Consider the following 11,309-nt stretch of genomic DNA (forward strand, 5'->3'; position numbering starts at 1 on the left):
GAAAAAATAAATAAAGTGCTTATGAATATGATTAATTGATCATGATTCATTTCAATAATGTGATGGTGAATTGTTACAAAGATGTTGACTGACATTGAGAAAATAAGGTAAAATATCTATGGTAAAATGTAATATGCTATAATTGCTAATAGCTTTATTGTGTAGATGTTTTTTTCAATTTTTTTTTCTACAAAAACTAGTAACAATATTAGTGTTGAGATAAAACGAATTATAGAGTAACCTTGTTATTAATCGAAATTCTTATTCACTAACAATTGACCATTCCTATGCGGTTATAGAATAATATTAATAAGAACAATGCAATTCGCTTTAGTTCCATTCTAGTTTATGTCATATAATTGACTTTTGTCGTTTACTCTGTGTAGAAAAAATAACATTATTTTTACGTAGCAAACCGGATTTGTAGTCGCAAATTTTTTTAATCACATTGTTCCTGTTAGAATAAAGCGTTGTACATGAGTTGCACATACGATTTGAAAGGCACTTATCTTCACATATTTCTTACTGTATATTTTTCACGTAATATAATGTAAAAAAATAATCCACGACCACAGATTCGATAAACAATATCGACATGTAATTATTGCTTTCATAATGGAATGAGGAAATGCTCAATATATTTAGCTGAGAAATGGCACATTATTGTGGTATAAATTTATTAAAATAAAGATCTAATTGACATGAACTTTGTAGAAAAATATATCATCATGTTGTATAGATTTTCGGTCAAAGTCATTGCATGAGATGATATTCTTGTACCGTTAGCCTAGATATATAGATATCGTGTTTTGTGCATAGAATACAAATGAAGCTAGAAAACGTCGAAAGCAAATGTAAATAATGCAACAATAGGGCCATTTATAATTCATAGTGGCGAAAGGTAGCTGCACAATGAAATTTGTTAAGTGTTTGTCAAACTCAAAAACAAAAAGAGCGGCAAGAAGGGCAATATTGTACAATAATTTGTGACTACTTTATCCATAAAGCCGCTGACCTACTTTAACACGGTATTTATAACCGAGATTCCATTGACTTAATTCGAATAACTGCCTGGACAAGGAGACTCAAGTAGTATAAAGCGTGTGGGTTCATATCTGTGGAGTACCCAATTGAATTATTTTGATTTTGCAAAAATTGTAAATGTGAACAGTGGTGGACGTACGTCCATTGCTTGTCTTCATTGTTCAGAATAGTTTACGATTGAATACATTTATATAAATTGACACCGTCCGGAGATATGTAGCTGCTAGTTTGATTTCATATGTCAGAAACTGCAAGGTGTTCCTAGCCACTATCCCTAAATATCTTACTTTTATTTATATCTTGACTTCACATTCGGATCAGAAATGCAGCAATCAGAACCCTACTTTCGTTTTGAAAGCAGTTTATCTTTGATGACGTCCCAAATATGCCTTGCAGTGTGGACAGCTGTGGTGGACATCCATACATTCGTCGATGCAGCATGGAATTAGACAGCAACCTAGCCAACAACTAAAAGAATCCCATTGGCTTTTAATTGACTCCCTTCTATATATGTATTCCAGATTCGGAATGTATGGAATTCAAAAAAGGTATTATTGCATACCCAAGTAATGCGATGACCACTCCAGAAATATAGGCAATCATTCCAGGTTCTGTTTTGGTAGCTGTGTCAATTTCAGAATGACATCGAGGACATATCATATGGGTCGAATGTGGTCCAACTGGCACAACAGTTGTAACTATAGTTGGACCACCGGCAACTGAAATGTAACAAATAGGTATTTATTTTTAATTATCTTGAGAAAAATCACTTTACTGTAATGATCAATGGGATTAAGTCAATGATGATATAATGGTATTGTCAAGGCCATTCTCTAAACTTCTGTGGTATTATCAAAGACTTACATGATTGTACCGGTGTATAAGGACTGGCAGGTGGGACACCTCCCACACTCTGCGAGTAGGTAGGTGGTGCACTTGGCGGTGGTTCATACGGAGGTGGAGGACCATTCTTGTTCATTTTAATAAAATTACCTGTAAAATTCTAGGTGGTTAATTACGCCGAATAATCGGTATTTAAGGGTTTTCAAGCTGAAATCCAAATATAGACGACCCAATTACGAAACTTAATACTGTGTCAGGTATGACGTCTGTACTGGCAGTGTAGGAAGTAGAAGCAACACCCAGTTCTGAAATTGCTGTAAATCTTGAAATATATATGCTTTCAACCTTTCGACCTTGATAATATTAATTGGAATAAATGGCATGTATTTCGTACCTTTTTTTTTTATCAAAACGTATAATTGCTAGGAGTGATACACACTTATTCAAAGTTAAAACGCAAGATAAACTAACACTCGACAATTACACGCGCAATAAAATCACTTCACCGTGCTTTTAGAGGTCCAAGAAATCGGCACACCAACACGCTATGGTGTCATCATCACTTATTTACATGTGTGTGTGATGTGGTGATTCTTTTTAAATACATCAGGATATGTCCTCTAGTGGCTGCCGTATAAAACATGCCTGCAATCCAATGGTTTCAGATCAGGCTTACACTTCTTGCGTGTTGAGTGAACACGGGACTTCGGTGGCACACGATGGCACAGGAATATTTTATTCCAAGTTCCAACAATAAACAGTTGTCTTCCTATTTGCTGGGAACGGATGGATTAGACGAAAAATGATGATAGAGAGCTTATTAGTCATTGTGTATTTACGAATTAATTATGTGCATAAAAGTGCGGATGGCAGGGAATATTGAGTGGCCTGAAAAATGCAGAAAAGAACGTGTAGTTAGTAGTATCGGTTTTTTAACTGGGGGTTGTTGGCCATTCGTATCTGTATCTTTCCCGTCTCGTAAATTGTTCGTTCAATATTTAGAAAAAAATTATACTAAATACACCTACAGAAATTCAATAGATAAAATAACAACGTATTGTAGTGTGATAGATTTATGTTATTTATCTTCTGAATGAAGTAAACACCAGTAAATCGGTAATCTTGAATCAGATATCAGCAAGTGAAGTAGAAAAATGGTACTCAGTAGAAATGACAAAAGAAAGAGGAAGGAAGGTGATCTCGTGGATCTTATGGACCCCCTTTCAGAATCACCCAAAAGGTAAATAGATAAACACATCGTTAGATCAATTGTTGTCACACTTGACAGCCACTTGTCATTACCAAATATAATATCATTTCCATGGATTTCGAAAATGTTTTGGGTTCCTAGAAGGTAGTACTTTTCAATATGATCAATGATCACTTTAATCATTAATTGATATATTACTCAATTATCAGTGAGTTCACTCCCGTGTTGATTCTTATTCATCACAGTGTCAGAGAAACAGTACAAGAGTCTCGAGACCGTTTGATTGTTATCAAAATTTCACCTACGAGTAGGTGGACACTTTCAAAAGTTCTCTGAGTATGTCTTATTCATTAACCACATACCTGTATCATTATTTATCACTTGTGTGGTACGAGAGTACGCTTCACCATCTAGTTTCATTTATGGTTTTTAATACAATCTGAGAAAATGTAAAACATTTTACCTCAAATACCAAGTAATCTGGATGAGATACAGTCTTCTATGTTCCTTATGATTTTAGAACCAAGGTCCATGCGCAGAGAAAATTTGCTCAGGGTGTAGCAACTATATTTGGTTCCACACAGACACCCATTAAGGAAAAAGAAAAAGCAAAGCCTGCAGTTATCACGGAACTGATAACCCACAAGCGTCCCAACACTGAAGACTTTTTGACATTTCTATGTTTTCGAGGTCAATATATTTTATTTACTATGCCATAAGAGACTTATACTAAATATAAAAACTTTTCTCTACTCTAGGAACTCCAATTCTTCCTCCAAGCCTAGATTTTTTCAATGTTGGAGCTAGGAAAGAAAAGCAGGATCAGAAAACACCAAGTAATTCTGTCAAAACTAGTTCATCTTCCTCTGCCATATCTAGTTCTATACCAGACACAAAATTAACCACTAGTATTCAAAAAGTAAATGCAAAGAACAGCAATGGCTCAGGTGAAAAAAAAACTACCATAGAGAAAAGCATTACTAAATACAAAACGACCACGTCAACAGTTCAGGCATTAAAAAAGAAATATCAAGAACAACGTCTGGCCAAACAGAGAATTAAAAACAAATTTAAACCTACCTGTGTGATGAGAACACGTTCGTCTACCGATCAATCGAAAATAAAAGCTGCAAGCACTCTGCCTCCTAGAAAGTTTATTCCCAAGGTTGAAACAAAGAGACATTGTCTACGAAGTAGCGTACTTGCAAACAGAGGAAAACATGTGGGAGTAACAAAAGTCAAGATAGATTCACCTAAACCAAAGAAGAGATCCCTTGTAAAAGCAAAATGTGACTATTCTTCTAACAGTGACGTTGATATGTCATCAGATGATAATATAGCTATGGTTAAATCGTCACAACGTTCTAAACGCCAAACAAAAGTTCCGAAAAAAGTCTGCACACGAAGCAAGTCCGAAATGAGGAGGATAACAAGGTCACATAGGGAAACTGCCCAGCCACCAGTTCTATCCAGGCGTCCGTCTAGGAAGACTAAAGAAGCTGCGGCAGTTTACATGGAAATTCTTGGCCGAAAATTAGTCAGTCCAGATTTAGATAACGAAGACAATTTATCACTTGATAGTTTTCCCGAATTACCAAATGCTAGGCGGATTGCACAAACTGAAAATGAAATCCGAGCAAAAGTCAGACAATCCTCCAAAGCAAATAATAAAGATGTGGCAAAGCCTGAAAGTTCCAAGGCAACCACTACACGGCTCAGCAAAGATAAAGTTGATAAGAATACAACAAAGAGTAAACGACCATTGAAAGTACAAAAATACTGTGAGCTAGACAGTGAGGATGATTCCGCAAGCTCTGTACAATCTGAGAATGTAAAGCCGGTGACAAGGAGAAGTCTTGGAAAATTAACTGAGACGTCAAGTAGAAGTCTTCGATCATCCCCAAGGATAATAGTTACAAAATTACAACCTCAGAAGAGTACAAAACCAGAGAAAGATAAAATATTAGCCAAGCGAAAGCGTGATCAAAATACTGGAAAGTTGAGCCCCACAAAGAGTTATGTAACTAAGCTAAAGCCAACTAAAACGAAAAACAAGAATGAGAGCTCCGAATCAGATGAAGAAACTCTAGGAATGTTGCTGGATAAGTTGATGAAAAAGAAAGCAAAGAACGAGTCCGTCAAATCAGAACAAACGGGACAGGTTAAGAGTGAAAATAAACCTTCTGTTAATACGTCTCATGGGAAATGTGACAGATCTAAAATATCTGACGACGAAGAGTCTTTTCGTGGATTTTCCAATAAAGCCATATCTAAGGTTTTGAACTCTTGTCATACACATGTCAAAGCAAATTTACTAGCATCCGAGGAGGCTGAGGCGAAATTGGAAGTGCTTAAAACACAAGACACGCCCCAGACAGATACCTCGGATATAAGAAATGAGCAATTCTCTGTTCTTGATACAAAGCCAGTTACACCGGAACCAGTTATTATGAGTTATCCCATTGGCAAATCTGCTTCTGAAAATTTACTATCCTCGGATAATAAAGTATTACCAATAGCTGAGCCTCCAGTAACATTGAATACAGAAGGAGTTTGTGATCATGAACCGAGCAATTCTACAGTCAATATCATTGACATGCCTCGGTCGGCGACTCTTGGGCGTAAAGAACGAGTGAACATGTCTACAGAGCAAATTGAAAAGTGGCTAAACGAAAGCTCTATGGCAAAAGAAGAGAGTAAAGCAGAGATGGAAAATGTTACTAGCTTCAAATATGAAAACGCGCCAAAAGTCAAAAGTGACATCGGTCACATATCCATCTCTACCAGAATACAACATTTGGTTCGCCCTGTTAATATAAGTCTTGCTAAAACAACTGAAAAAAATTGCTTCAAGCAAATTGGTATTCAAAATAGAATGCCATCAATAACTAACTTAATTGTTCCAAATCCACTGCCTAAGCAGCAGGGGATACCTACAAATCGTAATAGAATTAATGCCGACATAAAAGAAATTATAAAAGGCAGGAATATGAAAACTAGTAAAGATTCTTCTTTTGGCGAAGATAGCGACGCTGTTTCGAAATCGGATCATAACTCCGTCGATGGATCTCCAGAGAAGAAGTCACCGGAAAGAAAACTGCTTCAATTACGAAAACCTTTTTTGCCCAAGGTAAAGGAGCGCAAAGACATCACTCCAAGTGCTAACGCATTTTCTCCAGAGAACGAAAGTAGTGTGTACGCATTTGAGAGTGATACTGAAACTCCAATTAGCACACCGTTTAGGCGTAAGCTCAAAGATATGGAGAGTAAACCAGATAGCGTTCCCTTAGCTTCCGAAGATGATGCTACGAAGACCGGACACGATGTTTCGGAAAAACAAAGTGAGCAAACCTCCGATACTTCAAAACCAAATCAATTCGAGTTACCAAAAAATTTTGCCGATTTAGCCTCGATGCAGGTGTTGCCTATCGATAAATTAACGACAAGTTGGAGCAACGTGGGCTGCAGTGCATCTATAGCTGTACAAGTTAATCTCGATGAACAATCTCAGGAGCCACAGGTCGTGGCGGATGATTTGATTATGAAGAGTACCGAAATATCTACTCAGACTGAAGGCAATAATGAAAACGACGACGATAACGAAGGTCAACTATTTTACATTCCCTTGCAAGCTGTTACTAGAAATGGACCAAATTTGGTACAGGGACAACAGTTGATACAGGGTGTAGCTGTCAAACTTGGCACAGAAGGTCCAACTGGTCCAAATCAAAGGGTCTTATTGAGAGCTAAACTAGTCACTAAACCACCTTCAACCGTAGCTCGATGCCCTCCTGTTGGTACTGTACAGCCAACAGCTCGTATACCACAAAGTTCTGGAACTCTAATGATCGACACACCGGGCCCATCAACCTCTGCTGCCATACCTATACCTTCTACATCTAGCTTTCAGCCACCGTTACCTAACAGAACTGTCACCACTGCGCAAACAACTACTCGTCAAAACGCTGCTACTACAACGAGTGCAAGTTTCACAACAGATAAAATTCCGAAATCTCCTAAAACTTCTAGAGAAAGAAAGACTTCGATCGATTCTGTAAAAAGCGGTAAACGGTGAGTCGAAACATATTTAAAAAATTACTGTTCAGGGTAGTCGAAAGAAAATCTTATGTCCTTGTATTAAAAATATATTTTCTCTTCAGGCCCCAATCTAAGTCTAAACAAAAGGCTGCGGAACTTTGTTCACCCAGTAACACGACAACTTTTCCAAGCCCAAAAAATCCCAATGAAGAAGCGCGCCTGGTCGAAGCACCCACTTTTCATCCCACTGAAAAAGATTTTCAAGATCCGCTGGAGTACATAGATAAGATACGACCAATTGCTGAGAAATTTGGTATTTGTCGTGTGGTACCACCGCCAAACTTTAAGGTCGGTTGCAAGTTGCTTCATTAAGTGAATATTTATTTGCGATTTTCAAACAATTATACTGACGAAATTAATCTCTTTTGACAAATATTGCAGCCGGAATGTAAAGTATCCGACGATATGCGGTTTACCGCGTACAATCAGTACGTACACCGAATGTTGCACAGGTGGGGACCCAATGTGAAAGAAATGATGGCAATTAAAAAATATTTGGCTACGCAAAGTATTACACTTACTCATCCCCCCTGGGTTTGTAATAAATTATATTATTTTCGGCAAAAACTACCTGCTTTTTGGTACAGTAGTGTAACGAGACATAAAAATTTTTCAGATCGGTGGTATGGAGGTGGATCTGCCACACTTGTATCAAACGGTGCAAAGTCTTGGTGGTTTGAAGGAAGTTATTGAAAAAAAAAAATGGCAGAAAGTGGCCGATGGCATGAAAATACCGAAATCTGCTCAAGATCGAGTAACCAAATTAGATGACATATATTGTAAATATCTATTGCCATACGACACACTTTCAACAGGTAAATTACAGATTGTTTCATGCACTAAGTGGGTATAAAATGTAAATCCCGTCGCATGTTAAACGTGAATAAATATTTTCAGAGGAGCGGGAAAAATTATTCGACGAAGTAGAGACTGATTGGGCAAAACGAGAAAGCAAAGCTTTACAAATACAGACCGCACCATCCAGTGACAACGACGCCGAGGACGATGATGAAGATAGTTCAGACGACACCGAAGAATGCATCGTCAAAGTGAGTCGAATGAGATTCCTCTTGAAAATCATAGTTAAATCTTAGCTCGGATTCATGAATAACTCTTCTTATGGTACTCCAGGGGAGAAATATGCCGCTGAACGCGTTTTACCGCATCGCACGAAACACGCAACGCATGTGGTTCGGCGAAAGTCAGCCACCGGCCGGAGAAGCGGAAGGCGCATCCGCTACGGAGGTTGAAACAGCGTTTTGGAAACACGTAGCGGAGAGAAAACGACACGTATGTGTTCACGCAGCCAGTATCGATTCAAGTGGTCGAGGTTTCGGATTTTCGGTTGCGAAGAACAGTCCGTTTGCTAGGCACCCCTGGAATCTCAAAGTGCTGACCAACAACGCTGGCTCAGTACTCAGAGCACTAGGACCTCTAATGGGTACTGGGTTGATTGTTTTTATGGGCTGAGAACGAGACCGATAAACTTTTTTTTTTTTTAATCTGTTTTACATATGGATAATTTGTCGCCAGGTGTTACCGTCCCAACGTTGCATGTCGGAATGCTATTCAGCGCCTGTTGTTGGTACAGGGATCCGCACGGTTTGCCCTGGATAGAATATTTGCATACGGGTGCCAAAAAAATTTGGTACGGTATTCCCGACGAGCACAGCGACAACTTCAGAGACGCTTTAGCTAAAATGGTTCCCCGTTACTGCAAAAGCAAAACGATTTGGTTACCATCAGACACGGCTATGGTTCCACCGGAGTTATTGGTGAAGAATGGAGTTCCCCTCTGCCAAACCGTACAAGAACCAGGACAATTCATTGTTGTATTTCCCAAAGCCTTCACGTCAAGTATATGCACCGGATACGTAGTTTCGGAGAGCGTTTATTTTGCACAATCTTCGTGGCTCGCTACTGCGGAACAAGTCTTCAAGGTACGCGATTGAGATAGATCTAATATTTACCTCTTTTTTCCAGAACGGGAAGGTAAAACGTTCTTTTTTTGACATATTTTTAATATTTTACAGGACATACAAGAGAGCTGTGAACCGTCAATATTTTCATTCGAGAGACTGTTGTTCAGTATTATTAATGATTCTAGATCCCACGTCGATGTACTTAAGCAGGTCTGAATGATTGGAAAATATAACGATACTTGTCTATTTGCGCGTTACGTAACTACCGATTCGAAACGGCGTGATTAAAACACATTTGAATTTTCTTTTCCTATTCAGATATTACCAACTGTGATGAATATTCGTGAGAGAGAATTAGAATATCGTAGATTATTGGAAAACACTGGTCTAACGAACACCGAGAGGCTACCTCTACCCGATAGTGGAAAACGAAGAAAAGGAAAAAAAGTCAAAGAAGATGACGGTGACTTTGAATGTGAAACTTGTCGCGCTAATCTCTTTGTTTCCCTAGTAAGCAATTCGCAAGATGATTGCGTTTACTGTCTTCCACATGCTTGTCACATACTTTCTAGAAAAAAACAGCTACTGAAGCATTCTACTTTGATGTACACGTATAGCGAGGTAATTGAATCATTTTAATATCATTTTGTTTTTTGAATATTGGAAGTTGAGAAATTGAAGTATAAAATAATAATAACAATAAGATATACATCACTGGGTTTCTTTCATCTTTAAATTTCCAGGCGGAATTGGATGATCTCATACATAAATTGGAGGATAAAATTGAAGCCAAATCTAAGAAGACTAATCAAATGAGACCAGCTAAATAGATGAATAAAAGAAAAAAAGGTTGTGGTGATATCGTATTTATTTAGTAGATTTCGCGTGTAGGTAATTATTTATAAATTCATTTTAACGTTAACCGAGGTCACTACCTAATCATTAGATACAGTATATTCACGAATCTACGATATTATTTATTATTACGTCATTTTTTTGCTGTGACGAAAAAAAAATTAAAAGAAAACGAGAATAATAATAATAATGATAATGATAACAAGAAAACATAGTATAGGTACATACATACATATAGTATAAAGTTGCCTTGATATGGCAGGTGAAATAGTTTTCTAGATAATAATATTTAGGACGTCGATTTTTGCAAATCAATTCTAAACGTACGAGCGATTTTGTAAAGAAGATAAAAAGTCATTCAATAAGGATATAAATTAATGTAAAGAGATGTTTTTATCGAAATGCCATCAAATTTTCTATTTATCAACCCAACACATCGATGTGCTACCTTCACTCTTGTACATGTGTTGTCTCATTTCCATGCAATTTCTCATCTGAATGGTCGTATTAATCTTAGATTCAGTAGATTATTATAATTAAACGATAAAACAAAAAAAATGTCGAAGTATAAATTAATGACGAATCAATTAAATGTTCTAGTAGCTTTCAACTGACGAAGAGGTGGCCGTTATTCGCCACGTTTTTTTGGCTTTTTGGACTCTAGTAAGCTCATGCTATTTCGGATGATGGAAACTCATTTGGGATACGCGAGCTGTTTTAGTGAAATACTGAGATAAGGTGATCATTCTGCAATGAATTTGAGAAACGATTATTTTTTTTTCCTTTCATTCGTTTAATGAATATAGTTTAAATTTTTAATTGTACCATGGAAAGAAAAAAAAATCAATCGATTCGCGTAAACGATATTATAAGATATTTCAGATGTAGTTCCTCAATGTATTGCTACCAAATTTCATAAATTGATACATGATGCTTTAACTAGTGCAAAAAGGGAGGAAAAAAACCAACAAAATAAGAAAATTACAAAACGAGGCTTTTTCTGTGTAGTAACGAGTGCCAAATTGATATTGATATATACAATACGAGTCTCTTTCATTTAGTATTATCCATTTATCTGTTATTAGTAATGTCATGAATTGGAAACATTTGCTGATTCGAATTGCAGTACCAATTTATGTAAAAAAATCAGTGAAAAACTGATATAAATCTGTATATTTTTAACCGTTCAAGAAAATAACTGTTATTTCTACGTGCATTTGTATGTATCAACTAGCGCATTTAATTTTATTTTACATGAGACGTATAAATTATTTACTATTTAGAATAAAAATATATACATCACGAACATCTCTATTTTGTCTTCTTCATTAGCCTTT

General features: G+C 36.9%; 2 protein-coding genes across 6 annotated transcripts; one reads left to right on the top strand and one right to left on the bottom strand.

Moving 5' to 3' along the window:
* Positions 1-132: 132 nt before the first annotated feature.
* On the bottom strand, positions 133-2,434 carry LOC105691891 (LITAF domain-containing protein). 5 transcript variants are annotated; one of them, XM_012410691.3, is made up of 5 exons: positions 2,282-2,433; positions 2,130-2,201; positions 1,909-2,037; positions 1,607-1,763; positions 133-1,512 (listed from the first exon to the last, which is right to left on the bottom strand). In XM_012410691.3, exons 3-5 carry the CDS (start codon positions 2,021-2,023, stop codon positions 1,407-1,409), a joined length of 378 nt encoding a protein of 125 aa, XP_012266114.1. In that variant the 5' UTR covers positions 2,024-2,037; positions 2,130-2,201; positions 2,282-2,433; the 3' UTR covers positions 133-1,406. The 5 variants fall into 5 exon arrangements, with proteins under 5 accessions (XP_012266114.1, XP_048507984.1, XP_048507985.1 ...); XM_048652027.1 differs by having other exon boundaries at positions 1,909-2,209; positions 2,282-2,434; XM_048652028.1 differs by lacking the exon at positions 2,130-2,201 and having other exon boundaries at positions 1,909-2,039; positions 2,285-2,433.
* Positions 2,435-2,587: 153 nt separating this feature from the next.
* LOC105691886 lies at positions 2,588-11,286 on the top strand. The gene is made up of 12 exons (XM_020855815.2): positions 2,588-3,127; positions 3,618-3,787; positions 3,856-7,168; positions 7,258-7,483; positions 7,577-7,729; positions 7,812-8,010; positions 8,093-8,244; positions 8,327-8,636; positions 8,729-9,135; positions 9,229-9,327; positions 9,436-9,738; positions 9,861-11,286. The coding sequence occupies exons 1-12, from the start codon at positions 3,042-3,044 to the stop codon at positions 9,945-9,947; spliced, it is 5,505 nt and encodes a 1,834-aa protein (XP_020711474.2). The 5' UTR covers positions 2,588-3,041; the 3' UTR covers positions 9,948-11,286.
* Positions 11,287-11,309: the final 23 nt, after the last annotated feature.

Source organism: Athalia rosae, chromosome 3 (assembly GCF_917208135.1).
Source record: "Athalia rosae chromosome 3, iyAthRosa1.1, whole genome shotgun sequence".
Taxonomy (NCBI): domain Eukaryota; kingdom Metazoa; phylum Arthropoda; class Insecta; order Hymenoptera; family Athaliidae; genus Athalia; species Athalia rosae.